The sequence below is a fragment of the Parasteatoda tepidariorum genome, chromosome 9, assembly GCF_043381705.1.
Source record: "Parasteatoda tepidariorum isolate YZ-2023 chromosome 9, CAS_Ptep_4.0, whole genome shotgun sequence".
NCBI classification, from domain to species: Eukaryota; Metazoa; Arthropoda; class Arachnida; order Araneae; family Theridiidae; genus Parasteatoda; species Parasteatoda tepidariorum.
The window spans coordinates 11,189,618-11,217,094 of NC_092212.1; the positions used below are offsets into that span (position 1 = coordinate 11,189,618).

The window sequence follows — 27,477 nt, forward strand, 5'->3', positions numbered from 1 at the left end:
GAGAACAGTCTAAGCACAAACATAGCGCATATTAACAAGAACTTGCTTTCTATCTTCTTCCGATCTGTCAGGTGAAGCTTAGGGTGGGTTGAAGAGTGTTCTAAGATGCAACATATAACTAATTCTTAATATGTATCTCTAACAGAGATTTGAATAAATGTTTTGTCTGACAGCATTAATCCTTTCTTTGTCTTAGTTTTCTCTTGGTGGTTATAAACTCCTTGTATTTATTTTTATTGGCAGGCTATTTATTAACAGTAACAATGTACCGTAATAATTTTTAACCACAAGTAATAATGTAGCCAAAATGCTACAAAATGATCTAAAAATACTAAAACGAAAAATAGACTATTTCGCTTTTTTGCTAGAGCATTTTACTAGATTATATTATTTTCAAAAACAAAAGGAAAATAGAATATCACATCTTTCTTAAACATCTCATAAGTGTTACTACTTGTATGAGTAGTGGTCCAATAGGACTTCCTAGGTATTTATTTAACTTTCCAAAATTCTATATAAGACAAACTTGAGAAGAAAAAAATCCAACTTTATAATACATAATTCATATTACAGTAAAGATCAAAAATCATTAAATGCCATTATAACACACAAAAACTATTTAGGTTTCAACATAATACCTCATAATGATTGAAGATTTAAGTTAAGAAAGAAAAAAAGATTTTGTAAAACCTAAATACATTTCAAGACAGCAAGCTAGTAGCTATGCACATGATTCTGGTGAAATTCGTAGAACATTTGATGACAATTGTCGCCATACAGGTGTGAACCCCATAAATGATACTCTAATAGTAGGAAACTATTAATATTATAAAAAATTATTAAAACCTTAAATCTCTATACATGTCTAAGAAAAATAAAATATATTTTAAACACCAATTTAGCTAAGAAACATGTTAAGAAATCAGAATTTCTCTGAAAACACACATGTGGGTTAGGCTTATAAAAAAATTACTTTCACCAATCCTACACAATATATATGAAGTTAACACAAATTTTTTTACCTATTGTTGCACCAATACGAATGTAAAAAATTGTTCTATGATTAGTCATGCAAGGGTATGTGAATAGCTTAGCATGATTATTTTCTGTCCACTTAGAACAGAACACGAATCGAAACGCAGAGTTTTTCAAGACCTAAAAAGCCTTAAAATCAAGCACTAGGGCCTCTACATATTTGAGGGCCTTTACATGTAACAAACATTTATTTATTATTCTTTTTTCCCTAAAGAATTATCTAATAGAGTCAAAGGTTATAATAAATAGAAAAATTAGCTCAAATATACTAGTCTCATAATTTACATGGTACAATTAACTGAAAAACATCTTGTTAGCAATGGTGCAAATTTTGCTTAAAATTACAACCAATTATGTGCTTATAAACCAGATTTCTACATCAGGTCCTGACTACACCCGTTTAATTATGTCACATCTACATCTTTACACACATGGTCTTATTAAAAGACAAAAAACAGTTTTAAAACTACAACTACAATCGAGATTTATAATCATGCCATTAATACCGATAACATTTTATTCTTTTAAATATTTTGTCATATACACAATACATTTCTTTAAAAGAAAATAACTGCAAGAAGTTAGTATATTTAGTTTCGCCTTAAACACTAGAAATATGTATTTCAGTTAACTATAACACATTAAAAAATCACTAACTTCAATGCACTTTCATGTGAACTTTCACTATGATTCGAAAATAGTCTTTTTAAAATTGGATGCTATATTAATTTTCATCCACCAAATAGGAAAAAGCTATTAACAAAAAATTAAGATTCCAAAAATCAGTATCCAATAAATATTATAATATTTTAGTACTACAAAATTAAAAAAAGCTTATTGTAATTTTTTTAATTAAAATAACTTCAAAATATACTATTTTGGAAAAGTTTAAATTACATAATATTTCTTGCGATCTATTATAACTCAATTTTAAAATGTTGCATAACTTAGTCAGCAATTTCATTTGCAATTATGATATTATTTATGCAATATTATACGTTCTATATAATATGAAAAATGTGCACACTAATCACTCACATTAAAAAGTGTAAATAATTTGTGGAATGTTTAAGAAATCATTCAGAAAATTTACTACAGAACACATATTTAACTTTTTAGAAACTTGTTCACAAATAGCTACATCAATTTGTAAACACAAATTACAAATACTAAGGTCAAAACGTGAAGAATATAACTTGATTGTAGTACTACAATAAACATGAACTTTGAAATAGCTGTGTGAACTATTTTGTCAAAATTTTAAGATAAACAAACCAAACATTTTCCTCTGAAAGTGGTAGCAACATTAAGAAATCAGTAATTTATAGCAGAGAATAGATATAATGAGACAAAAACTTTCGAAGAAACTTCAAAATTTATAACTTTTATGGATAATATGAGTAAATAAATTTACCATTAGAAAATTTAAGATAGATACTGAGAGATTGGACTTTATTTTCTTGCTTGGGTAGATAATACTCCAACAATGGTAAAAAACAACAAATACTTAGAACTAAAGAAAAATCTATAACTTCGTGTTAGTATTCCAATAAAACAAAACGTTATCAGGAAATTGATTCATATGATTAACAACCATATGGTATTAAAATCTTGCATTTTTTTCTTTCTATCTTAAACTCACACAACAAGTCAAGATCTCTGGATGGTCCTGAAATCCACAGTTAAGGTTAACAATCGTGTGGTGTTGTTGACCTTTCAAATATGACTTAGATTTTGATCACACTGACGACTGTCATGATTTATTTCAAAGTTGATGATAGAGATTTTGAGTGGCTGATGCGGTATGTGCGTCAGATTAGTAGAATGCAATGTTCTTCTATATCAAAAACACTAAGCTTTTAATTAAGAACAGGAGTTGTGGCTTCAATCTTTGTGTTGATCTTGTGTGAATGACTAGTTGTGTATGGATTGTACTGTTCTGGTTATGCAGCAGGTGCGATACGTGAGTCGTTATTTGAGTGTTTTACGCAGGTATAACACGCGCAAGCGCGTGCAGCAGAGTTTCGATTCAGCTTGTTCGATTTTTCTTTATAAAATAAAAAGTCTTTATCTTTCAAAAATTTAGCAGTATGTATTATATTTACTTATTAACATACACATACAGGCTAGCATGCTCAATAGAATGTGACGCCCTATTTACCCAAGACCTGACACCAGGCGCATGATGAGTAAAAAGAGATCTAATGCTTTATTTTACATCTTCGATTCTCCTGTCACGCATTGTCGCGAAAATATAACTCCGGCTCAGGCTGGAATTCAAGCGTATGATGATTAATTTTGTACATCACGTGGATATTGTTATTAATAATGCATGTCCTCTGATGTCCTGTTTCTACTAACAAGTTAAGAAAGCTTAAACGCTTGAAAAACCGGTTTAAGAAATCTTAGGTTTACCAAAAAAGTTTAAACTTGCTTGTGGAAATAGCGTATATAGGTAAAATGAGCAGACGTCCTCCAACTGGAACAGAATCCTCAAACGTCAATAGCTATCCTCAAAAAATCTCAATTTCTTTGAGAGCATAAAATTATCTTAAATCTGACATATTGCTTCAAATGTCGTCGAGTTTCCTCGAAAATCTCTCATCCGTTTTTATATGCAGCAAAATATAAAAATTTTGTAAAAACACATGCTTTCTTCTAAAAATCAAATTAATTCTTTATTCATGACAATCAAGATTTTTTCATGAAGATTAGTTTGCAGAAAATACAAGTGAAAAGCAAAAAATTGCTAAAACTATCTGATCATCTAAATTTTATCGCCTCATTTATATTCAAACAAAAAAATCATTAATAATTTTCATTCAAAACAAAGTGCTCACCAATCCCTTCATTGACTGTAGCCAGTGATTATATATACCTATAATGAAGTAAGCATTGGCTGCCTGGTGTAATGCCGTAGATAACAAACTCAAAATATTACACAATAATTGCTACACCACAAAATATTATACTGGGGAGAAACCACCAATGCCAGATGGTTTCAAAGAAATAATGCTATAATCAATGAGACAAATTAGCCGGCAATCACCTAGAATTCGACCAGATAATCACCGAGGAAGGAAGTACAACTGAATCCTGAAAGATAGTTGCAAATAGGTCTACTCGATATTAACATTTCAACCATGCTAATCAGTTCAAAATGAAGTATGTGTATCTGAATGAAACAATGAAGATGAGAAGAGATGAATACTGATGCTGTCAGAAACAACAACACCTGCTGAAACTTCAAAGACAGACAAAACTTCTGAGCCTGCCTAGAACTCAATTACTGCTTCGTCTCCATCTTCGAACTCTCTGAAAGTTTTAGAATTAAGAAGACTGTTGAAAACTCAACACGTGTCATCAGGACTACAGAAGCTACAACAGTCACTCTAGAACGAGTCAATAAGATTACTCAGACCGAGGATTTGTCAACACCTTCCTCTACATCCAAGGAAAGGAAGAACAAGAAAAAGAAACTGAAGTAGTCTAATATAGAAACAGACATACAGATTTCATGGTCCGATTCAGACCCAGCGATCGCTTACAGACTGCAGCTCAGTAACCCCAGAGACATCACCACCACCAATCGTTGAGACTTCTCTGATAGAGGACGAGACGCAGCCCAGTATTACTTCCATACAGACTTTTAAAATCCTAATAGGAAGTCTCTTAAGGAGTCTCCATACCGACTGCAACAGCAACATATCGCATGTTGCAATGACTTCGCGCATGCGCACTTCTTTCATCCTCCCTCTGTTGCAACAACCAGCGATCGCCGTCGCACTGGTTTCAAGAATTGGATGGAGTTTAATTTTCGTCGCTGTTGCAGACTCAGAGAGTCAATCCGATTCCTATATATTTCTAATCTCAAAGGGAAAATACGATGAAATCACGTATGATTTTAATGTTAACGTCATTCAGAACATAGTGACTTATGTTTATATAAAATATTTGAATATATTTGAAAGATTTTTACATTAAAAGACATTTTTACTCGTATTACAAAAATGTATTTTAAATGTTCTTATTTATATAAATCTTCGTTGAAATTTTTATTAAATATATATAAAATAATATAAATTTTTAAGAACATTGATTAAAAATATATATTGAAAGGTCTTGATTTAGAAACAGTGTTTATAATTTCATAAATTCCTGAGATAAATTTTTAAAATTCTAAAGTGGGATCAATCTGCTAATCTCACTTGGGTTTAAGCTATTTTAGTGCGTTTTGTTAATTATGAAAAATGCATTGAATAGATACTTTTCTTTAATTAATTCTCTAAAAGTATTTTGAATTAATTGCGAAAAATTAATAGTATAAATCTTTTTTACTATTAGTTTATTTCTCACATTTTTAATTGTTCATGCACAAGTGAACAGAATATATATTTAAATACATATTTGTTTGCGCTTCTTTTTTTTTGCTCTTTATTGCAGATATTCTCGAGTGGCAGTAAAATAACTATTAATAGTCAATTAGACAGAGAATCACTTATGAATTTTGCCAGAACATAACTTGACATTCAAATAAATATCAAGCCTTTTAAATTAATTCTTTTTATACTAGTTAAGATAGCTTCAAAGTGATTTTATTAAACCATGAATAAAAAATTAAAGCGTTACTCTTGAATCATTAAAAAATAAAAATAAAATGTTCAGCGAAATAAGGAAAAGGTGGCGGCATTTTAGCGTTGCTAAAAGATTAGAAAGCAGTATTTTTTAATTAATTATTTTTTATTTAATAATTTTTAACTGCATATTTTTTTTTGAAGAACAATTTTTTTTTATTTGCTATTAAAAAGTAGTTATTATTAAAAATTAGAACGTTCGTTTTATTAGAAAAGATTTTCGAAAAGTTATGAAGCAAAGTTCATAAAGAAATGCAAAGCAATCGCTAAAGAGAAAAAGGCAAACTTTTTTAATTAGTTGAAACCGTCATTAATTGTTACAAAAATTATTTTCATTTCAATTCTACTCTCGAATGATGAAGGGACCCATCAATGGGCAATTATTACAAAAACTAAAATTTTGAATGAAAAGTTTTGAAAAATTTCGTACGAAATTCTGATAATATAAAATTTTTTAAATACGGCAATGGTGCTCAAAACCGGGTCCTTAAATTTTCTTTTTATAATCAACTTCATAAACAGAATCGCTTAAATTTTTATTTGCATGAAATCAGATCGATCTTTAGCTTAAAAAATAAACCATTTTTATGGAACAAAAAACGCTGTATTTTTTTTTAGTGTAAATTGGTTATTCTATGGAAGGTATTGTTCATCACTATCGGATAAAATTGGGTATATTAGAAATGATGGGAAAAAACGCCTTTTTTCCTACTTTAATATTTTCATAGAAACAAAAATAATAATTTGATTTTACTGCTATGAGAAATTTTTGGGAGTTTAGAAAATCAAGGAAGCTAAGGAACATATTTGGAATTTATCGCCAATTAAGTGAATGGACCAGATTCAAGAACAGAAATTACTAATAAATTTTTTGTTACGCCATAGGCTTCATGGGTCTATTGTTGATAGCTGAGGTACCATAACCAATCTTCCAGGAATTTTTATTTGGAGTGTTATAAAATATAGCTACCAGTTGTCCTGTTCAGACTGACTATGCCTGGCTTAATGCGACAGTACCATTCAGCAGGAAAAAGAAATGTAGCATATTCAAAACGCAATGTAATCCTTTTTTTTTTATATACAATTTTTGGAAAATGTAATTTTATGCAAAAGTAAAACATAAATGAAAAAAGAAAAACACCCGCACATTCTTGTACTTCTCATAAAGTAATATCTCATGATCATATTATAAAGGGTCACTAAATAATAAAAGGTGTCCATTTTAAAATGTTGCTTAAATGGCTCCATAAGGAACTTCCGTAAAGGGAAATTTTAATGTCATAAATTCCTATCAACTTGCGAATGTAAGAAAAAACTATATTGAAGCATTTGCATATGAAAATAAATTCATTTTTATCACGTCTATATAAAATGTTAAGTTGCAAACTTGATATATTTGTAATATTCAAAATATTGTTCACAACAATGTTGGGAAAAAATTTTTTTTTTCCTAACATCACCTTTTGATAATAAAATAATTTCTGTTTTTCATTTTCCCTAACTTTTTTAATTTGAATTGTTTAATATTCCAGCAATTTAGTTTATTTAACAAAATAAAAATACGTGTTATAGTCGGAAAAATTTATTCAGAAAAAATGAATTTTTTTCCCATAAAAAGATTAGTAACGTATTAAAAATTAGTAGACAAAATTATAAGACAAAAATTATAAAAAATAAATAATTTCGTATAAATTATTGATACAATATTTGTAAAAATGTGACGCAAAGTTTATTTCGACAATTTATGAAGCATCTTGTAATGAAATCATAAAGTAATATAAATATAAGAAATAATATAAATATAAAAAATAATTCATATGTGTAAAATAATTTTTTAAATACAAAAAATAACGATAAAATGAGCTGTGGAACAAAAACTATATACAAAAGAAAAGTGCGCATACGCTAGCCAGGAAACAGGTTTGTTGTCGCATGCGGTGTGAAGGTACATGCAATCACTTGCAACAGACACACTGCAACAGAGGGGAAAAATCGTGTTTCGCATCGCTGTTGCGTTCGGTGTGTAGACACCTTTAGTTGACACACATACACACCACTCAACTATGAGCAAGCACCTTGCTCCGTTTTCAGGGCTCTACATTTTAGTAGCTATGGTAGGAATGCTACGTCAGAACCACCACCCTGGTTTAACACTGACGACATGGGAAATGCCTGAGATGGTAACCTTCTCTCTACACTTCTAATCACAACTAACGAGAAGATTTTCAGCAGTGGATTCAAGCACACCTTTCTGCGTATTCATGCCTGCTATTTAGTCTGCTTCCAGCATCGAGCTCATTACCCTCGGCTCTATACCATTGGCATAAGTGACGCCTTTAACGACTGCGCTACCGGAATGCTGTACCAGTTGATATTAAGATGGAAGTAATTGCGATGGAGTTTGTAAAGCTCAGAACCGAAGCAGCAAAAAGTGCCCACTTCAACCGTTGAGAAGGCGGGGCAAATGAGCTTCTTCCTTTTAACACTGCTGCGAGCCAATCAGTATTCGAACTGCGTCATTTCACCTCAATGACCATCCAATTAGAGTTGAAAGATTCAGAGGAAGAAGATTTCAAACACAGTGTTTTCGATAACAAGGGTTTGGTCTTGTACAATATACCAGCAGAAACTCACCGAGGTGTGTGATGGGTATTGACAATCATCGCTTCTACAAATGTTCTAGAGATCATATCAAGCCAAAGTGTTGCATTTGCAGAGGTTGCATACAGCCAACTTCTCGCAGTGCTAAACCCGACCTAGGAGAAAACAACCAACACCAACGAAACAAATGCCAGCCACAGAAACACCAAAACAACGGCTTGTTAAGATCTTAATATAGAACTTTAAAAACTCCTGTAATCGCCAGAGATCAATAGATGTTCCAGTCTCTCCTCATGAACTGTTATAGACTGACAACAATTTTCTACCTTACCCCCTTCTATTTTACCATTGACAAATTGACATCGATTCTCTTACTTCATGTTAACATCGTCTTTACTAACACAGATGAATCGGCCCATTGTGTCAGGTACAGAGATCATGTATTCGTTTTAATCCCATGATATTGAGAGAATTCTTAGCAAGTAAGTTTCTTTCAAGCTGAGAAGTTGCTTGCTTTATTTATTCAGGAAATCATATTTATATTTATTCGTATTTATATTTATTCAGAAATGTTTTAATAAACCATATCTTATCTGGTTCTCAGTGGGATTTATCAATATTATATTCTTATACTGTTGACTCTGAGCTTTAAGCCGAGTAAAAAAAAAAAGCTCTCTGGAATGAAACTTTTTGAAAATGGTCTACTTTTTACAAGAAAAATCCATAACCAACATTAAAAGTTATGAAACGTTTTGTTAAAGGGTACTTAGAAGTAGCATACGTTATAAACAGTGTTAAACATTTGGAAATGGGACAGGATTTATTTAACTGTTCTTTCATGGTGTTAGGGAATAAAGTTTTGAATTTAAATCTACGGTAAGAGAGAATCAATAAACATACACATTAATTTACAATCATTCCTTTCATGTGTCATTTTTTATATCATTGCAATAAAAAATATAAAGGCTTTGAAAGGTGTATGTTGATGAGAGAACGTTTTATTTTCAGATTTTTACTGACTCGTTGTTACCCAGTCATCCTTTCAGGACAGACAATGTTTTTATTGAAAAGGAAATTCATGGCCTTAACATGATTTCATCATTCAAATTTATCTTGGACAATCAAATCTTTTGTATTCACCGTAAAAACTTTTATATACACAAGGAATCACAAGCACATTCCTCTTTGTTAGTTTAAAATGAAGTTAATGTTCCCTCAGTTTAAATGTAAAGTAAACACATGCAGTATTATCTAGCACTTTTATAATGGAAACATCATTAGTATTGATATTCGTATGCTAATGTGCGAAATACAATTGGAATTTATTTCATTATTATTCAAACATTTCAATGGGCCATTTATTTCTAGTAAAGGTAAATTAAAATATTTTCTGAATTGAACTTGATGTGAATAAATAAAACTCATTTAGCTTATTAGGTAAAATTCATTTAAATTTCGACTCCCTTTTCTGATGGACATTACGTTGACTACCGCCCATTAGGTGTTATAAAAAGTAAGTAACTTACTTAATTTTATCTTTTAATTAATTAAAAAATTTTTATTAATGCTATAAACTGCAAAAGCAATCATACATATTATAAAATTTGATACGTTTTTTTTTTGTTTTTTTTGGAATTTATGGTCATCAATTTTATTCAAACGTGCTTCAACAGAGTTATTATGAAATGAAAGCCCAAATTAAAAGTGGTAAAATAGTTTATCATTGACTTTCAAAATGGGAGGTAAATATACTTACCATTGCCATAGAAAGGGTCAGTCATGTAATTTACTTTAATAAAAATCTTAAATGCTAACATCTCACGTTTTAACCAAAGATTTTTTTAAAATAGTTTTTGGTGAGTTCAGTTTTTATGTGTGCCTTTTATATATTTATCTGCATTTCATTTCGGTCATCATTATTGCGGCAGGCTAACCGTGGGAGATTCGTGTTGTTTTTCTCTCCCATGTAACGCAAATTCGGGTTAGTTCCATCAAAAAGTCCTCATTTAAAAATTTCTCCCAATACTTGATGCAGAAGTTCCCTTGTCATCTGTAATGGGTCCAAAATTACAAGGCTAGTAGTCGTGAACTCGAAAATTTGAGTAGGCTGTTAACAACGGTTATAATATAAAATGAAAAAAATTAAATTTACTGTTTCTACTGATAGTTAACTGAATATGTTCGCATGAATTTGCATTATTTGTAAAATCATTTTACGTATAAAATGTTTAAAAAAGTGTAGTTCAAGGAACTACTTTCACAGCTTTTTTATTACATATTTTAATCAAAGAATGAGAATAAACTTTTTTAAAATTAATAAAAGAAGAAATAAATATTTATTTCAAAAATATTTCTCGAAACCTTTTTATTCTAATTACTTTTACCGTTATTCTTATTTGCATCTTTTATTGTAAATAGTTTGTTTTCTTTTTCATACATTCCTGTAACAAATTCTTTTAAACATGCTGCCATTTGTGCATCGTATAAAGAAGCTTTTTTTCGGAATAAAGTGAAAATACTGATGAATTAAAAGTTCATCAATAGAGATTTTCTTTATTAAAAAAAAAGAATGATTGGTATTTCAAAAAGAGGTATTGATCAAATGACCAGAGTATACATACCGTAACATAGAAATAGTAATAATTATCATATAATGAGACTTGAAAGTATAATTTATATTTCACTGGCTGAAATTTCTTAGTTAATTCTAAAAGTATCTTAACGTTATTTCTCTTTCAATTATCGTCTTGAAATTGCTCGGGCACGTACTGTATATCTTTTGGGAATTTGGTTATCTTCTCTTGTGTGATAGACAAAAAAATTAAGAAAATAATCAGCGCCATATCGTATTTAATCCTCAGGTATCATCATTTCACCCAACAATGAGGATTCTGGGTAATAAATACCGACTGGAAAAAAAAAACCGGTTCATCTATCAGTCACGGGTACCTCAGTTTCAAGACAAACTGTGTACAAATGTTTGGGAAATATTGATCTATATCCTCGCAGATGCGTTCCGTTCAAGGCAGCTCACTTTCGTCAGCGATTAGCCTGGAGTAAAGAGCATGCAATGTGGATATCACTATAGTCGACACTTTTGTGATGTTTTGATGACGTTAATTTACTGACATCAAATCACATTTGTGATGCTAATTTATTGTATTATTTCACTCCTTAAGTCTACAAAACACGCCATCCTCTATTGTTATTGGCGATCGAAATGGACTGCAGGTGGCGTAGAGCAGAACTCTCTATCTGTGGCAACACTTCTCATGCTTTCCACATTTGCGTGTGGAGAGTCATAGGGGAAGGAAGTACGTTAGTTTCTCTCTTGATTTTCATATAGATTAAAATCTGTTAAGTTGAAAAACTATATGGAACTGAAAACTACATTAAACATAGTCTTAAAGAAAAGCATCATGGAAATTTAAAAAATATATATATTTTTATTAAATAAAAAGGAAAAATATGAAGAAAAGGGAAAATATCGTAGTACATTCCTATAAAACTGAAAAGAGGAGGAGAAGGAAGGGAGAAGGGCCAAAGCCATGAAACCAGATGTCATATTCGAGCGTTGCGATCGCCAATTGAGCTTGTACTATTTGTAAAAATGACTTGCACTATTTATTATTTAAAGTTGTTTTTTGAAGATTCTGTTGTCGCACGATATGTCGTTTTTTTGTATGAATAATAAGCGATTTTCGTAACTGTGAGTTTGCAACAGTTACTAATGACTTTTAGATCAAGTTATGCCTATGTTTAGTAAGTGCCCTCAACGGTCTTCCTGAAAATGGCACAAAATGTCAATGTTTATAAAAGCCACGGTTTTGAAAAAATGAAAAGAGTTTGTGATTCAATTTTTTAATATTTAAAAATTTATCCTAATGCTACATTAATTGGGTTTATGAAATTTTTTAAAAAAAATAAGAGTAAAGCATAGTTTTTGATAATTTTAATCTAAAATGAAAAATGTCACAAAATCAGTCATTTTTAAAAACGTTTAATAGCTTTAAAAATATTTAAATTATTTGTATGTTTTAAAGCCCAGATATTTCATTACTGTAAGATAGCATATTATAATTTAAAATTATAGCTTTGTTTCAAGTATATAAACAGCGTTTTCTTTTACTTTGCTCGGCGGAAAAACTTTAAAAAATCATCTTAATGGTGAATTAATTTAACTTTAGTTGAAGACACAAAAAAACTGAAAATAACATTCAAAACATGGCAACCTTTACAATAAATTTATGCTATTACATTAATTTCGCTAAATTGAATTCTGGCTCTCAAACTTTTAGAATTTATAAGATATAAAAAAAATCTTATGAGTGGAAAAATTGAACTCCTGATTGAAGTAATAAAAATGCCTAGAATATTAAGCCTGTTCAAATATCACTTCTTAAGCAAAAGGGATACATCGAAAATTTCTACCACTTCCTTGCGGTTTTAAAATCGTACACTCAGTTCATGCTATTTTTTACACTCTATTTACATGTATGTAACCCTTTAAAGTTTTGGTTTTGAAATGGTCTCAAATTTTTAACGAAGGCTAAAAAAACTTTAATTTAAAAATATGCATGGCTTATTGCTACAGAATTTTAAAAAAAATATGCATAATCCATGTTTCCTGCTTGTGATAAAATATAAACAGTATTCAACCAAATGCATTACAATTTATTGTGCATTATTCTGTCCTCAATCTACTGATTGAAATGTGAGTAAATTAAAGTGGAATGCAACACCCATCGCCTTCAATCTTTGTTTATATTCTTGCATTCGATTCATCTCATCAACTGTTTCAAAGTTGCAGAAATAAAACATCAAGTCCACTTGCTTCAGACCTAAAATGATAAATATTCGTTCAACTAATGCATTTCTTTCATACAACAAATTATATCAAAAGTCCATTCTCACTGCATACGATTCATGCACACCCGGTTGTCCTTGATGAACAATCTGATTGGGGAGATATATTCTCAGGCTAAAAACTCATCAATCATTCACTCGATGGCGACTGAACGTGCGTGAATCGTGAGAGGTTCTAAATGGTCGACCGAAAATAGCCAACAAGTCAACCATTTATTTTGTGACGTAACGAAGTTAACTGTTTAATGAACTTGCATCCAAAAAGTAAATATTTGCCTCAATTTACTGTTCAAAATCTAAGCAAATACTGGTTTTGAAACGTGCTCCAAGCAGAGCTTGTTACATAAATAACCCATTGAACCTCAATCCTGGCTTTGAATAACAACAAAAGTTGAGGTAAATATTTACGGAGAAAACTAGTCGTCTATTATCTTGAGGCAGAAATACGCATCAGATCAGAAACCTTGTGAGGCAAAATCGATTCTGATACCAAAATTCATTCCATGCATTAAGGTTGGGATGTCGAGTATGTTAACAATTTTGAAAGCCAATTTAAAACTATTTTTTGCCTCGAATTGGGTACTTGCAACTCGAGAAGAAGATGCCTCTCCTTGATAACTCAAATATGAGGAAGTCATTTCTTTTAAAAATTAAAAAGAATGGATTCTTACTTTTAGGAGTATTGGAAAGTGAACCTTCACATATTCTTCTTGCGAGAGTAGGGGAGAGGACACCACACAGATTAATCACTTCGAGGTGCGCACACGTCATAATCAGATTCAGAATAGAATCCTCCAGCAGAGAGATGTTGACGAATCCGAAATCTAAACTTATTTCACCTATTTGTGTAATAATTGTTATATTAATTTGAAACAACACAATTGGCATGAAATTTCAATCTTAACAAAAGGAAAAGTAAGATTGAGTAGCTTACATTGGAAAATTCTACGGTAGTTTTCTCTATGGTTTAACAGCCCCGAGGGGGGGGGATCTACTATAGATAAGGAGAATTAAGGAAATTTATTAAACAATTCTCAGTTGCCTAGCAACGGAAAGAAGTTTGATAATACTTTTCGTCGAATTCTTTGAAATATTTTTCTCTAAGCTTAGTAGAATTTTTTGTTGTAAGTACGTAGATAGTTAGTATTCTTCTGTTGTTGACATTCGGAAAAAAACAAAATAAATGAAAAAAAAGAAGGAAAAAAAGATGATAGTATTTGGTATCATGTATCGATATATCATCTTCTCACCGAATATACACTCTATAGCAAAAAAATCGACGCACCAAGAAGGAGTTGTCCGATTGAAACAAAAATTGGTGGATAGGAAGACAATGTACAGAATAGTAAATGATAAAAAGTTCAGAACAATTGAATAATTTATTGCAGAGTAACAGTAACAAGTTCACTAATGTGTTGACCCACCTCTAGCCTGGATACAAGCTGCATCACAGCGTGGCATAGACCGATAAAGCTCCCGGATGGTCTCTTGCGGTATTTCCTGCCAAATTCGATCCAATTGTCGAACGAGGTCATCAACATTCCGTGCCAGATGCAATCTCCTTCCCATCATATCCCAGGTATGCTCGATGGGAGAGAGATCTGGTGATCTGGAAGGCCAAGGAAGAGTTTGACAAGCTTGCAGACAGTTCATAGCAACACGTGCCGTATGTAGTCTGGCATTGTTTTGCTGAGAAACCAGCCTAGGGAGCTGCAAAAGGAACGGTAGCAAAACAGGTCTTAGGATGTTGTCGACGTACAGCTGTGCAGTAAGTGTACNGCTGCAAAAGGAACGGTAGCAAAACAGGTCTTAGGATGTTGTCGACGTACCGCTGTGCAGTAAGTGTACCTCTAATGACGATCAAAGGTCAAAGAAAATGACACCCCAGACCATAATGCCTTGTTGAGGGCCGGTGTGGATTGCAATAGTGAAGGCAGGATCCCCCCTCTGCCCTGTGCGTCTCCAAACACGTCTTCGATGATCGTCAGGACACAGTTGGAGGCGGGGTTCGTCGCTAAAGACTATTCGTTCCCAGTCGGCATCATTCCAGCCATATCTGTTCAAAACATTCATTCATACGAAATTTCAAAGCAAGCGGATGATTGCTTCTTGGTGCGTCGATTTTTTTGTTATAGAGTGTATAATGTACTTGTTCATAATTGTCCGGGAGGATGTAAAACGGGGCATTATTATTATTATTAATTGCAATGATAAACATAATAGATTATTATTTCTCCTTTTCTTCTTTGTATTTGATTTGATGTTACGTGTACAGTGTGCAGAAAAAGAATAATTTTTGAATAATTTTTGATCGAATGATCGGAGTTTCATAATCTCAGACTCAATCTTAATAGTTCCAAGGGATTACCACAACTATGCTAATTAATTAATGCAAACAATATTTTAAGATACGAAATTAGACACAAAAGCACACTTTATCTGTATAAACATGTCCTTTTTTAAAACGTATTTAGATTTCTGACCCCTAAAATATTGCCGCAATCTCAGAAATATGATCCCAATACTTTGCACCGGAGAGTGATCCAAAGTTTGGGCCCCTTAATGTTAATTTTACTTTTTGTGTATTTCGCCATATCTCAAGAAAGTTTTGAGTGAATCGAATTTTTTTTTTACACACAATTATAAAATTCATTAAATCCAAAGATAATTACTTCCATACGAAAATGACGTCTAATAAATATTTATTATTTTTTATTATTTGATTTAATTGTCGAAAATTTTTTTAGCTGTAAGATATATAATTTTTTACAGAATTCAAAAAAAAATATAATTTTGCACAGCACGAAATTTACGAATAAAATTGGTCAACCTTAGAAATCAAATTTTAAAAAAAGTCGTACTTTTAACTTAACTTTTTTGTAACTTAAAATATCGTCTGTATGAATTAATTAGATTAATTAAAATCACTCCCTCTAAGCATTAAAATTGATTCCCAGAACCTGAAGATCTGATCATTAGTTGAAAAATATTCAGGGTGGTCCGTATTATATTTTGCCCACTGTACACACATTTATATATTTAGTCTATTTTTAATAAAAAAGAAATTAAATATGTAAAAAAATGAAGAAAAGCGTAGATTGTAAAAGAGTAATTTGTGAAGAATAGTACTGCAGCAAGAAAGATTAAGGTTTGGGGAGTAGGAGTGTAGCTTCTTTTAATTGGGATAACTCGAAAAAGGATAAAGAATGAAATACGGATTGTCAAACGTAATTAAGGCAAGAACAAGTGAACGAGGTGATCCCGATCAGCACTTTCATAGAGGAGAGAAAGCCTTTATATGGGCTTACCATAAAACGAGAAATCCGATCGACTAGTAGTCCGAACGTTCAGATATCTCTGTCTTATTTGCTTCCCTAACTGCTCAGTTTAGTAGTACGGACGTTGAGATGTCCTTCGTATTGACTGCCACTGCGCAGTTTATGTTCGAGCTACTAAATTGATCAGTGCGGAGGCCTTCTCTGTTGTAAAAGAAGCTGTCGCGATGCGATCTGAAATGAATTGCTCAAGTTTTTCTTGGGGTCAAGCAAAGAGAGGAATCCTCTTGTTTTTCAACATATTATGTATCTTTTTTTATGTAGTTCCAATAATTTTTCCCCTGAAGATTGTACAGTCGGACTTCTATTTAACGAACTTCCATTTTGCGAATTTCTCTATTTTGCGAATTTTTTTTCTAGGAAGCAAGAGCATTTTTAAAATTTCTTCTTTAAATAACTTCCAAATAGCGAAGTGAATTTTCTATTTAACGAACTTTTCTTTGAGATCAACATTCCCTATTTCCCATCTTTCAGAACATTTCAGACTTGTTAACGCATTTTATGGGGGAAATGACTTTGAATCGATTTTCGAAGCCAAAATTTTAAGGAAAGCAGTAAAATCCCTTTTCGCTTGCATTTCAAACAAAAAACTCAGAAAAAATTAACGGATTTTATCAGTATTAATTAACATTAAGAACACATGTGGTAATGTATGTTTTTAATTAGTTTCATAATAAATGCAGCTATAATTTATACAGAATATTAGCTTTTTATAGCGGAAAATGTATGTTGCACGATAGTGCAACACAATGCTTTGCTTTATTCTTGTTTTACATGCAGATTTCTTTTATGGTTAGAACTAAAAATAAAATAGTAGATACTAGTTAACAAGATGAAGGTACATCAATTGCTATTTTAATTATGTGTAGAATTTAAAAATTTAAAACCTGTTTTGTGTTGTTTAAGTATTTCAAAAAGTGATTTTCTATTTAACGAATTTTTCATATAACGAACTTTTTATCGGGATTTAGAGACTTCGTTAAATAGAGGGTCGACTGTATTTCATAAAAATATGTGAAGAATCTAATTTCTTTAAAGAAATTAAAGTAATTTTTTGGTTTGTTTTTTTAAAGTAATCACAGTATGAATACGTTTTTTTTTAAATGTCCCACCCCGAAATAAAATTTTGAAAATGACATATGAGTTTGAAATGATATTTTTTTCGAATAAATTCTTTTTCTAATTACTACTAAATTCATATTAACTGCTTGTTTCCTCTTAATAAGCAATTTTATTGTGAACTAAATATTCATAGTGGAACATATTACAGATAATGGATGCAAAAAGGTAAGACTCACGAAAGTAGTCTTGAAAAGCATGGGTGATGTACTGCAGAATGGATATTCCGTGTGTTCGAAGATTGTTGTCACTTCTTAAGCTGAGTCCGCATTTGTATGTGAATTCACTTGCACACGTGGATTGTGGCATAACATCCATGAACTGTTGCAACGTCACTACCTCCACTGCAAGAATTTAAACCACACCATCCTTTAGCAATGTTCAAAATAAATTTTAAAAAAAACTAAGCAACTTTTGATCTAACGATAGGATTTTCACGTATTCAATTTAAATGTTTCGAGAGCCTCATCTTAAATAAGGAAATTAATTAGTACAGAAAATATTTTAAAATACGAAATCCGATTCATAAACCATGATTTCCATGAATCAAAAAGTTATTTTTTCCTCGACTGATTCGCATTCTTGACCCTCAAAACATGAGGCATAACCACAATCCGGGAAATAGGGTCCTAATAGTTTGGTCAGAAAGGCAATCGAAAATTTGAATCCCTAAATATCCCATTTTGCCTATTTTAACATATCTCGAGAACTTGTTAAGCTAATCGAATTTTTTTTTACACAAAATTATACATTTATTTAAACAATAATTCCATACAAAAAAATTTTTAGTAATTATTTATTAATTTTAATTATATTTTTTAATAATAGGCTGAAAATTTTGGATCGTTATGATACACAAATATTTACACCATTTTAAAGAATGCCACTTTATATGAGTATATAGTACAAAATTTGGATTAAACCGCTCGAATGGTTCTTACGAAATAAAATTTTAAATAAACTACATTCAAGGATATTATACTTGATTTTTATGTTATTATTGAATTTCTTTCCTGCTCAACGTACGAAATAATGAGTGAATTATCACGAACGGTGAATAATTTTGTAACTTAATAATTTTGTAACATTAAAGGCCAAATTGCCCTTTCTTAAACTTAGCAGAATGTACTTTATAATTAATTTCTTGAAATTGTCAGAAATGTTAACTTCGAAATCATAAAACAATGTTACATCTTGTATAAATCAGCCTTGGATTTTGAAAACAGAGATTTAAGGCAGCAAGATAACATGCATAATTAATAATGTGAGGAAATAGATGCAACGATAAGTATGCTTTATCACCCGGATGATGAGTAAAATTTCTTCCCCGATTCGTTGTTAGGATGGACTCCTTTAAGACGGACAAAAAAAAAGAAGATTTCCTTTACGACGGACAAAAAAAAAGAAGATTAGAATTGCCATTGTACCACAATCTTATTCTACTGAGTAATCGATTATTTGATTCAAAACAAATAGCGAGGTTCGCTGTTTCCCTGGAGGCCAGCTCGGTCAGGGAGGCCCTCCTGACCGGCTAGATAAAAATAGAAAGAACTACCTAGGATGAAAATAGATCGACCTATCACCCTTTCTTAATTCATAGAGAATTCAAGATGTTTCACATTTATTGATCGGTGGTAACATCAAAATTGTGGCTTGTATTATTATCATTAAAATTTCTGATGAACCATAAAATATCGTTGCGTCCCTAGAATAGCAAATGGGACTTCATGCACCTGTCGTTGTAATGGAAAAGTCATACAGTAAGGGAGGTCGCACTGAAGAGCATACCTATTTCATACTTGATGTCGATGTGGGGGCGTTTGAATTCTCTCCAGCTTTTTTCCGGTATGGTGTGATGAAATCCCTCATTCTGATCACACAGAATGCTCAAGACTCTCAACCTCTTCTTCGCTCCGAGAATATCTAGTACGGTTTCCGATGTACAACAATAATCCAGCTCTACCACTTCGAGATTGGCCAATCCCAGTAATCGCTCATATTCCACATGCCTGAAAACGTAATAAAAGTAAGAGCACAAAGTAATGCGCAAGACAGCAAAAATGCACACTGTGCAAATATTTTAGCAGTTTTATGAAAATTGCAGCATCTCAGTATTGTCGCATTAGGTCAAATACATCACAGAATATGCTTCATTTCGCGAGCATGGTAGTTTAAATAGGATTTAGCTTTATCAAAGAATACAAAAAGGAGAAGACCAGCTCTTAGAATACGTTACTATCGAGGGGAACTGTAGGTGTGGTTTGCTGTACCAAAAAAAAACCTACAGGGTGAGCAACATACTCAGATTTATCAGAGCATCGTTTGTACTGAGATCCAGCGCAAGCGCAGAAGAAGTAAAGTAACAGTAAGGAGGTACGTCATCTGTGAACTGGTTTTTGGTCAAATCTACGTGTATGATTAGGTACTCTGTCATTCGCATTTTATTATTTCCTTCTATGTCAAACAAAATGTGTTATCAGATTTAAAGCGGGATTCCACCCTGAATATTTCAAAAATTCGAAGAAAAAAAATTATTGCATTTTTCGAATCTTTGTACCCTTTCTAATGTCTGCCTAAAACGACTTCTCGGAACCTAACTTCGTTTGGTTCCGAGAAGTTATACCGGAAAATAGATAAAATCGTCGCTAAGCAGGTAGAAAGGCCAGTTCGGCCGGATTAGGAGGGGCGACATTCCTTTTGTGTCTCATCCATTCTGTTGTCGGAGAAGATATATTGACCTGGAATTGCAGAATAAAGGTTAGTCATTACTAATTTAATAATTTACTAGATTCAACATAAGTCAAAACTTTAAACGCGTTTTTCTTAAAAAGTTGTTTTTTGACCTGGCTTAACGTTTTTCTCATGATCTATACAACGAAATAAGCTCTTCTTTATTTTAAATTACGTAAAAATATATTCTTTAGAAAGTAGCCTAGGATTTTTTTGATATCTTAATATTTCGATTTTATATTGGTATTTTAATGAATATTTTTTTAATGAAAAACTTAACTTTTTTTTTAAGTTGCCGCCATTTTGGTAATTTTGCGAATATCAAAAAACCGCTATGCTACTTTTTAGATAATGTCTTTATGTTTCAGAAAATCTAAACAAAATCGTTTTCCTATGTTTCAGGACTTCTAAATCCATTAGGCCAGTGAGGTGCTACTTTTTGATGATCAGCCACACACGGAGCTGCAACCAACTTATTTTTTATTATTTCGCAAAAGAAATTTTTTAAAATAGACTTAAATTGTAGCTAAATAGCATAAAAAAACAAGGAGTCTCTACATCGTCTCTATTACTTAAAAAAAATTCAAGAGAAACGTTAGTATTTTACCATCTCAGGGTGGGGTCCCCCCTTAATCAACATGGAAGATCTAAATGTGTTCTCAAAGGAATATCTTTATTCTGTAAAGCACCGTTTATCAATAGTATAAAAGCGTAAAACAAAACAATAATACATAAAGAGAAACCTTCTTCACTCCAACCCTAGTAGTGGTTTAGAGGAGGGGAGGGTGAAAACCCGTTTCAAGAATTTCTGCTTCTGTGCCCCTAAATGTTGATTTTTCCTTTGTATGCAGGGACCTCACGTAGGATCTCACTGATTTACATAATGCGTACGGAAGCTAGCCTTCTTTTCCTTTATTTATTCTTTGGCTTTATGATGCAAAAAAAAAAGAAAGAAAGAAAAAAAGCTACTGATTTTGAACTCGAAACTTTTGAGTATAGTGGGAGTTTTGAAGATAAACCGGGAGTTTTGGGAATTAAACCTGAAACTTTTGAGAATGGTGGGAGCTTTGAAGATAAACCGGGAGTTTTGAGAATTAAACTTGAAACTTTTGAGAATAGTGTTAGCTTTGAAGAGAAACCAGGAGTTTTGGGAATTAAACTTGAAACTTTTTAGAATTGTGGGAGCTTTGAAGATAAACCGGGAGTTTTGGGAATTAAACTTGAAACTTTTAAGAATAGTGGGAGCTTTGAAGAAAAACTAGGAGTTTTGGGAATTAAGCCTGAAATTTTTGAGAATGGTGGGAGTTTTGAAGATAAACTGGGAGTTTTGGAAATTAAACCTGAAACTTTTGAGAATAGTGGGAGCTTTGAAGATAAACCGGGAGTTTTGAGAATTAAACTTGAAACTTTTGAGAATAGTGTTAGCTTTGAAGAGAAACCAGGAGTTTTGGGAATTAAACCTGAAGCTTTTGAAAATAGTGGGAGCTTTGAAGCTGAACAAAACTGGTCTTGTTTCTAATATAATTTGAAAGGTGTAAGCTGATAACAGTTGATATATTAAATAAAGTGGCATTTGCTTCTAGCATCTTGACATACTACAATTTTATTGCAATAGTTTTTAAGGATTTTTTTTTCTTTATTTTTCACTTAAACACTTAAATAAACATGCAATATTTAAGTAAAAGGAACTTTAAATTTAGTATTTTTAACTTTATTAATTTATTAAAACACTACTGATCATATTAACTTTAAAATTAGGAATTTTTTTTTTTGAAAGGCATCAGCCAAAAGCATATTTTATAAAAACGAGAATTTTTCTTATTTTTTTACATAATATTAAAGCAAGATATTGAAAAAAAATTAATTAATGCAGAATTTTGTTCTTCAAAACTCTACTCTTTGTATTCTTACATTCTTTAAAACTTTGCAAATTTTTTTTCTACTTTTAAAGATTAAGCAAACAGTTTAAAAGTCCACAAAAGTTTTATCAACTTATTAACCTCAATGTTTCTTGCAAAAAAAGAATGTGCGTAATTCAGCTGAAGAAATGCGAACTAAACAATATGAATGATGATTTAAAATTTTTTAATTATAAGAAAAACAGCAATTTCCAAATTTTTTCCACAGAAAACTCAATATTTATATTCCCGGGAATAAGCTAGAAGGTGATGGAATAAGCCTGTTTTTTTCTCAACTTCTCGACACTTTTAGGTAACTGAACCCTGTCCCACCCCGACGAGGGCATCCGGGGAATACAGAAATTGCTAAGTACGCATCAGTGCCTACTCTTTTATCTTTGAGTAGAACTTCTCCAGACACTGGGGCTGCCTACTACAATGATCACAACTGAGAGTATATTTCTGATGGGGGTAAATTGGAGGAACGAAAACTAGACAATTGACCGCAATGCACAGATTCTTGCTTCGAATTGCGCCCTTTTCTTCAAGCCACACCCCTGCCCTATGTGAGTAAGTATTCTGTAAATATAAATTATTGAAAATGTCTTTTTCATTTCAGTTTGTTAGCTGCACACTTACCAATTAATATTAAATTTAATTTAGCAATGGTAGAAGGATACCTTGGTATCAAGTGCGGAAACTAATACTTGGTGCACCGGAGTACCTGGCCAGAAAGGTCACCTCCGTAAATTATATGATTACAAACTGCATCAAAGGCCATTGATATTAAAATTATTTGGGTTAGTAAACTTAATGTTAAGGTGCTAAGTAATATTGCGGTAAAAAAGGATAGAACAGGGATAACACAGACAGGTAAAAACGTAAACAAACAGATAAAGTCATAAGTTCTCTAAATTAATTATTATTCATAATTAATTTATAATTATTGACAAATAAGCAGTGAGTGATTAGCATTGTTAGTAGTTGTATTCGTAAATTGAATCAGAATGAGCCGCAGTAATTCCGCGAAGGATTGGGCCTACCCAAGAAGGTGGAAAAGGGTAATGATGATAGAGGAGATGAGGAGCCAGTCAGGAGTCTAAAATTTCAATGTAAGGTGGGTGCATTTTTTGTCTCTGTGATTTTTTTAGTCGGGATATACTTTGAGATGCGTACTAAAAAGTTGCGAATTTCTCATGCTGAATGAGCGCGTGAGTAAGAGTAGTAAGAAGCTATTAACAAAACTGAAAAGGTAAACGGAAGGATATGAGGAATATATAACATGTGTACTGTGCGTTTTTAAGAAATCCTCCAGACTATAAGTCTGGGGCTGTTTGCTGCTATGGTAATAAACGAGAGCACATTATAATGGGGGTGCAATGGATGAATGAAGGTGTCGATTGTTTTACTCAGGGAAGTTCTACAGTCGATTAGTTAAATCGAGGAAAGTTTTTACGTTGGGACATATGTAGATAATTTACTACCATATTTTGAAGAAATGTATGTTTTCAAGCTTTAATTATTTTTATTAATATCTCCAAAACACAGTCGATGAAAGATGAGACCATAAGATTTGAGTTTTGGGAGTGACGGAAAAGTAGGCGTTACTTTCCGTTTAACTTGCTAATCTAAAATTTGTAATTGCGATGCTACTTGCTCTGACAAGTAGTAGACCCTCGTTTTCTAATCTTCAAAACTTAGCCATTAATTTTCATAACATCAAGAGAGGTAGATGATCATAAATGACTGTTAATATGTTTGTTATTGTTCAATATGTAATCCTGAAGTTAATCATTTTGTAAAATCTATTACAAAATTATTTTTCTTATAAACTGGTAGTTTTAAAAATATCTAAAATTTTCATGTATCATGTATGTAAGCAAGTATCATGTAAAAAAGCAAGGGTAATTTTTATACCAAAAATACGAGTGGTAAAAAGTCATTAATAAAACTGAAAAGATAAACAAAAGGATATGAGCTATCTAACATGAGTATTATGTTGTTTGAGAACTCCTCCAGATTAAAAGTCTGGGGCTGTTTGCTGCTATGGTGATCAACAAGCACATTTATTATGGGGGTGAAATTGAGGAATGAAGGTGTCGATTGGTTTACTCAGGTTGATGTGCCTAGATCAAGACAAAACTCTTCAGTCTATTTATCCCTATCCAATGTGACATAATCTCTTTACCATAGTACCAGTGACAACGCGAAACTGATGTCTGGAGTTCTCTTAACCCCTTGGGGACGGGTGATTCAGAAAAACATTCGTAAAAAATCAGAATCAGGATGTAAATAAATAAAAAACGGTAACTTAAATGTAGTGGTTGCTAATATGACCGACTTTGCTTTTACTTTAATTATTTTTAGTTTAATCAGGTACGTAATCAATGTTAATTCAAAGTATAACTAAATAATTTTATTTTGAACTAAGTAATTGTTAATTAAATAAATTAAACAATTATAACCCCGCCCACAAATAAACTGCTAATGAACTCTACTTTGGTTACCAGTTTTATCTTTTTACCCTGATTTATACGGTTTCATGCAGGCACGTATTTCTGCATTCTTTGACTAAGGGGACTTCCCCCTCCCCTACTCCATTCTCCCGTCCCTAGCCTAAAGCCAAAAGTCTTAGTCGCCCAAGGACAAATATTATTAGATGAAGAAGTCAGATGCCCGCTTTGCGGGCAGGCACTTCGAACTACTCTATATCTAGTCTAGTCTAGTCTACGTATTTCTGACATTCGGCGCAAAAAGGTTAAATGTCCCACAATGCTCAATGCAAGATAACAATGGAAGGGAGGGCTTAGAAACGATGGATAACAACACAGGGGAAACCGTGGGTTGCCCGGGGCGTGAATTTCACTGGGTGTCACACCCATTGCAAGGCTAATGATGACCAATTGTGGTGTGCTGATAATTTTTCCCCAATTTAGAAGATTATATCAACAGGGTGATGTATCCACTCACGCTTTTGGTATTACAGCATGACAGGATGGTACATAATGGTGACTTTACTATATTGCGCCTGCCTCCACAATCCTATTGAGCTCTTAAGGAAGTAGTTGAAGAAGCTATCCCTCACTTACATCCACAATCATCCATTCTCACACTATGAATGTGCCTGAAACAACTTGTTAGCGTTCTTATCACGGAAATTAAATGTTGAATTAAACGAAAAAGAATAGACAAACAAAATTTTTTGTCATTGGTCATAATACGTTGACTGCTCAGTGTATGATATTTGTATATGTATAGGAAAAGCAGCATGTGTAAATACTTTCGAATTATCAAATTGAAATCATTATTAACATTTATGGTCTAAGTTAAGAGACATTTGCCGCAATATCACAGTTTTAAGGGGAAATTGATTGAGAAAAAATAAGTCTATAAGAGTTGAGGGAATAGCAATTAGTTTATGCAGCAATAATTTTTTCCTACTAAGTTTGTCCAACCCAAAAATATTGTTCACATGAAATTTTGTTGGTATAAAATTTTGTTGACTCAATTTTCCGACCACACTATGTTTTTTGTTCAGTGGACATTTTTTAAGCAATATTTTGCTCAAGTGAGATTTGTTATAGCTCTTGCTTGAGATTTTGAAATGGGGGACAGGAGAACGGAAATTGTATTATGCAGGGTAATTCAAAATTATTATTCCAAAATCTTCAAGTAGGTCAGGAACATGTTATTAAGCAATCATACAGGAACATTTGGTCACTAACATAAAGGAAACAAGCGTTGCTTACATACAGGGGAAAAAAAAAACTTGAATAACTTTTTATCTAATTCAGATATTCACATACTGGGGCTCAATTTAAATTTTTGGAGGGGGTGGAAGAATTTTTCAAATCTTTTAAAATGTTCTAGAGATATGGTCGAAAAGGAAAAAAAACAAAATAAAAATTAAGGGACTGACTTTCGGCTTACTATTGCTTTCCCGACCAAACTATTGAGACCATAATTCCCATATTGCGGCTTTCCCCCCATATTTTGGGAGTAAAGAATAAAAATCTGTTAAAAAAAATAAGGTATGTTAATTCAGAGAAAGTATGTTTTTGTGTTTGATTTGGCAGCTTAAAACATTGTGTGCACTAATTAATTAGCATATTTAAGGTCACCCCTCTAACCATTGAGTTTGAGTTTTAGTACGTGAAAATCGGATGATTAGATCAAAAGTTATTCAGGGTGGTTCATTTCTTTTTTTCTCTTTATACGAAGATATACGCTTTATACGAAGAACCAGGGAATACGCTAAAACCAGTTTAAGAAACATATTAGTTTAAAAGTAAGTTTAAAAGCATAAGTTTAAGCTCAACGGTAGATTGTCATGCCAATTGCATGCCTCTCAAGGATAAGACATCAATTGGCGTACTTTGTAAAGATTCAAAGATGTTGTAAAGATGTTTCCCCATGAAAGTTACCTGTAGACATCGACACCTTGTTCGAAAAAGTACCACAGTCCGAGAAATCGAATGTCCTTGTTCTGATAGACTATCCTCTCCAAGATGTCCAGCCCTCTCTGCTCATCGAAGCATGTCTTGAAGAATCTGACTTTGGAGAATTGCCGTTGAGAGGCGAGGAATGACTTGAAGGCGGCCATCATTCGATTGGAGGACTCTCTGTGACGATGGAAGGAAAAATTCTCCACTTCGAAAGATTCGAGCCTCCCATAGCAAGCAAGGTTTTCAAAGAGACATTGAATGTTTTCGAGTGCTTCCACGATTTTTTGAGATCTACATCTTCTGAAATGAAGTTTCAGTCGCTTGACTGAGGTCGAGTGTCTTGTAGAAAAGGGAGAAAGAAATATCAAAATAACTTTAACATAACTGACTATTATATATGATATTGACTATAATACATGATATGACTGATATTGACATGCCTTTGACATTTAACATGACATATATTTGATAAACTATAGGGGAGAGTGGGGTCAATTGTAACAGGGTACGATTGTAACAGAGCAAAAATTTCGAGTGTCGGGTTCTAGATTTGATTCCTAGGTGGTGCACAAGGTGTATTTAACAAATCTACATGTACACCCCTGATGGCAACCATTTTTATGTACTTTTGAAAGAGTTGCATCACAAAAGATATTTTCACGTCACACAAGTACTTTTTTTGGTATTAGAATATTTTATTGTAACAAAGTAATTTTGTTTAAACAAATTAAAATTAGTAACCGAATATGTAAGTGGACACTTTAATTAACATTTCAATAAAAAAAAGATTAGTTTTGCTAATTAACTAGCATTG

At 32.2% G+C, this 27,477-nt stretch overlaps 2 protein-coding genes across 3 annotated transcripts in view; both read right to left on the reverse strand.

Moving 5' to 3' along the window:
* Positions 1-2,951, reverse strand: part of LOC107450683 (myb-like protein Z) — a 41,655-nt gene extending 38,704 nt beyond the window's left edge. The window contains exon 1 of one of the 2 annotated variants that reach the window (XM_016066537.3): positions 2,450-2,951. In XM_016066537.3, coding sequence (XP_015922023.2) covers positions 2,450-2,452 — 3 coding nt within the window. In that variant the 5' untranslated portion in view covers positions 2,453-2,951. The remainder of the gene's footprint in view (positions 1-2,449) is intronic. The other variant, XM_016066535.3, reaches the window with a different exon arrangement.
* Positions 2,952-12,965: 10,014 nt separating this feature from the next.
* LOC139426515 (uncharacterized) overlaps positions 12,966-27,477 on the reverse strand; it is a 17,975-nt gene continuing 3,463 nt past the window's right edge. Inside the window, exons 2-6 of the mRNA XM_071185738.1 lie at positions 26,643-27,002; positions 19,379-19,599; positions 17,770-17,934; positions 13,808-13,975; positions 12,966-13,111 (exon numbers count right to left, since the gene is read on the reverse strand). Coding sequence (XP_071041839.1) covers positions 12,966-13,111; positions 13,808-13,975; positions 17,770-17,934; positions 19,379-19,599; positions 26,643-27,002 — 1,060 coding nt within the window. The remainder of the gene's footprint in view (positions 13,112-13,807; positions 13,976-17,769; positions 17,935-19,378; positions 19,600-26,642; positions 27,003-27,477) is intronic.